General features: G+C 35.7%; 1 protein-coding gene across 1 annotated transcript; it reads right to left on the reverse strand.

The window, feature by feature from the left end:
- Positions 1-331: 331 nt before the first annotated feature.
- On the reverse strand, positions 332-3,636 carry LOC145092017 (O-fucosyltransferase family protein). The gene is made up of 11 exons (XM_079029889.1): positions 3,267-3,636; positions 2,664-2,714; positions 2,466-2,556; positions 2,288-2,364; positions 2,126-2,214; positions 1,928-2,047; positions 1,715-1,831; positions 1,502-1,645; positions 1,302-1,425; positions 1,046-1,237; positions 332-961 (listed from the first exon to the last, which is right to left on the reverse strand). Exons 1-11 carry the CDS (start codon positions 3,558-3,560, stop codon positions 602-604), a joined length of 1,659 nt encoding a protein of 552 aa, XP_078886015.1. The 5' UTR covers positions 3,561-3,636; the 3' UTR covers positions 332-601.
- Between the last annotated feature and the right edge of the window lie 483 nt (positions 3,637-4,119).

The raw sequence follows: 4,119 nt of genomic DNA on the forward strand, positions 1-4,119 counted from the left end.
AAAGGGCGAAATGAAATATAAGAGAGAAACAATAGGTTTTTAGAAGATGTATGATTAAGTAGAAGATACAATGCGGTCTTGACTATTTGATTTGTGCATTGTGACTCAATTGGCCAGTGGGCGGGCTTTGACTGATAAATGGGCGGTCCAGACAGAACATGCAAGTTTCATCACTCCTAATTTCGGGCTTCAAGTCAGGGCCCATTAGTTCACCTCTTGAGACTTGATTGGATTTCATGAGATACAAATACAATACATGTACCATTAACTATTGTACATTGTTTGCTACAACGGAAGGAATTTTTTCACATATAGAATGACCAAATCCAAATCAAATAAACAAGTATTCCTAGATAAAAACAATTGTCAAGATACAACAAATTGACTTCTTAAACTACCAAAAAATAAAAAGTAATTTGTTCTTTTAAAAAAATGGCAAGAAAAAAAAACACTATATTTTCCCTATCTTAATTTACACCACCATCTTAGCTAATCCACAACTGTTTTGAGCTCCAAATATTACAAGAAACCAACCAAACCAAACCGCAATTAACACCAAAAAGAAAAACAGATTGGAAATGTTATGTTTTTTAGTTTAAGATCAAGCTTTGCACATACAAGGTGTCAAAGGGTTCTCCCATATGTCATAATTTGGAAACGTTGCTTCCGGAAGCCCAGTGCGTGTCTGATGAGTCATCACAACATCTTCAACAAAAGTAGCCCATCCCATGTACGGATCTCCTAAAGATTTGGAAAGCAACCCTTTATCTGGTTTTATAGATTTTTGTCTATGACCCATGTACCTTCTTGCTCCAATTATTAATTTCGCAAAATTCCCTCCATGTGTCATTACAAAAACATCCGATTTCAAGCACACCAAGAAATCTAAAGCAGCCAAACTTGTCACGTGCTTCCGGAACCCATCTAGTTCGTCTTTTGTTGTCAGTTCCTCTTTCGTTACCTGCCATAGTTATAATTTATAAATAAAACATAATTGAAAATGTAGGTTTTTTCGGTGGTTTAAAGTTGAAAAAAGAGCACATACAAGATTTGGGAACATGTTTCTAAGTGGGGCCATACGATTCTGTCCACCATAGACCTGCCCGGAAGCAACGTAGATTTGGGTTTCTTTTGGGTAGCCCATTGCCCGCAGCATGACCGCTACTTCCCCGGGCTCAAGCGGGCAGCGCCCTTCTTTCCTTTTTTGTAGTGCAAGTGGCCATAAATGGGAACCATCCTGCACAAACAATAACTTCATATTTCAATTTTCACCAATAAATAAATAAATAAAAACATCTAACCTTAAATCGCCTAGGCCATTCCTTTAATCTGTATAATCCCATCAAAGCTTTCTCTGCCCTTGTCCCCACAAAGTCACAAAATGAAAGCCCTACCATCCCTTTCTCGAATCTAAGATGAAGAGCCCTGTTCGACAACATATTCATTCTTATACCTTTTTAAACAAACAAATCACATAATTTTTTGTCTAACTGAAACTTACATAAAAGGATTTGGACTTCCTGTTCGATTTCTCATCCTTGCTACCAGTTGCTCAGCCATATCATCAATCTCTGGAAGAAACTTGAGAGCATGATAGTTAACCCTGCACCTTAGTCTGTTGATTTCTTGAGGGACATTGTCATAGCTGTGTATACAAACAAATAAAAGGTTCAGAATTAATTTAATAAAAAATTAACTAGAAGAAAAAACATACCCAAGTCGATCTACAAAAGGCTTCAAGGCCATTATCTTTTTCTCTTTAATTCTGGGCAAGACATTGTCAATGTAGAATTGTGCTGGTGCATACTTTGGGATGTTTTTCACTGTCCGTCTGTATTGCATTTAATTTAAACACATTTTTTTAGCAAACTATATCATAAATGCATAAAATACTTTTAAACTTTCTCTTTTTGATATTTTGTTCAACCTTATGCTTGTGAACAGCTCTGATTTATCAGTAAACCATGATGGAATATCTCGCACAATTTGCACATCATCTTTTAAGTAATCAATGAAATGATCCACGTCAAATATGTCCTCAAATTTCCTAAAAAAGAAAAATGTTAAACTCATAAGCAAATATAGGAATCAAGAACAGGCTAAATAATAAATATATATAACTCACGTTTGGTCTTTCCAGATCTGATCTTGCTTTAACACAGGCAGAATAAGAGTGGCATTCATGATTTTGGCAACAGCAACAGCATTGCATATCTACATTAAAAAAGGAAATGTAACAGATCTATCCGATAGCCTTTATCAGAAAGTGTTAAAGAATGAAACTTACAGCAATTCTTTGTTGATTTAGTCCACCCTCTGCATGAATAAATATATATCCATTTGTTTCATTTGCCTCAGGAAGATCTGCAGACAACCAAGAACAAAAGATTGTATAAGAATGATTGGTCTCATGAATAGTCATGATAAAGAATCCACATAGAGTTCTATATAGGTTTAAGGTTTACCTGAAATTGCACCAATGCATCTTTCAGCACATGGCTTCCAAGAAGTGGTGGTTGATAATGGATTCTCCCATAAAGAAGGTGGCTCCTTGACCTAATGAGTAATGACAGCAAAAAAGAAAAGATACAGCTTTGAAGTTAATTGATGGGCTTGACTGCATTGCATATGGTATAACAACCAAGAAGTCCAGTATAGCTTACACGGGGGCAATGGAGCGTAATGCCATCTTTCTTGCATAAGTATGGTGCATTCTACAAATAGTTAAAATAGATCGGAGAACATTAGTTTAGTTTTAAAAACAACTTCTAAGTGATACTATGAACAGGTCAACTTTGATTTGACTAAGGCAAAGCAGATGCAATTGGCTTGGTCAATAACAGGGCTTAGTTTTCTATGTTGTGGTGGATCCAATAATCTTGTCATGATTACGAAATGCTCAAACTATACAGCTAAATCTAATGTACAATATCACATTCTGACCTATGCCTAAACTAAGACGTATATCGGAATCGATTTGAATATATGTACACACTGCTCCACATCACCGACATCCTGAATTCTTGATTACATCCATATGTGAGATCTTAACATATGGCATTCGCTTTAGAGATCATTAAAGAAAGGTTCACTTCAAGATAAGTAGGAGTCCCTAAAATCCTTTCGAATTAATCAGACTTGCGATTTTAAGTAAAGTATAATGTGTTGTCGGAGTTGTTTTCTGGAGACATTATATGGTATTCGAACAAAAATCATATGTGTGCTATATGAATCAAGACCGATTGAAATTGAATTTGATTACTCACCAGACGACTTATGACCGAATAAACGGAAAAGATTCCGGCAAAGACGATGACACTGATGAGTAGAAGCAAGATCTTGAAGTTGTTGGAATAAAACCTAGCACTTTCATCTAATAACTGAAAATGATTGGAGAATAGTGAACGGAACCGATCTCTAGGGTAACGATCGCGACCACCGTCGTCGTCGTCGTGGAGGGGATGATTGTCAGAGGAAAGCGGCGATGTGACATCATCGCGTTTCCTAGGAGACGGTGTTGCTCTGCCGCCGATCGAGCTAGAGTGGCGGAGCTCCGCCATGGCTCGCTTCGGACTGTAGGCCAGCTTCGGGGTTTTTGGTTACTCGCTGCTAAGTGTGCGTGGTGTCTACTGTTTGGCACTGTCTGTTTTATTATTTGTAGTAAACTACAGAAGCAGTCCCTATATTATTACCCAATTTCCATTATTATCACATGAGTTTTCACCAATAACAACAATAACAATACCCTAATCGTGCCTAAATAAGATAAAAGGAAGTAAGGCAGGACGAGTGGTGCAACACATCTAAAGAGCGGCGTCACACTTCTTTTTAAATAAATTTTTTTAAAAAAAACTTCATTTTTGACAAAAACATTTCATTACTTAAAAAAACATTACATTGCAACCTTAACATGCAATGTTAAAATAACTAAAAAAACACGCATTAAACGATTAAAATAACTAAAAATATAACATGATAATAAAAAAATCTTAAAAACTTAGAAAAAAACTAGATAACTTAACATGCAACTTTAAAAAAACACAAATGAAATGATTAAATTACTAAAAATTTTAAACCTACTTAGCACATAGGTAAACATATAGATATTTATTTATTTTT

Source organism: Lactuca serriola, chromosome 3 (genome assembly GCF_051521515.1).
Source record: "Lactuca serriola cultivar US96UC23 chromosome 3, Lser_US96UC23_V15, whole genome shotgun sequence".
NCBI classification, from domain to species: domain Eukaryota; kingdom Viridiplantae; phylum Streptophyta; class Magnoliopsida; order Asterales; family Asteraceae; genus Lactuca; species Lactuca serriola.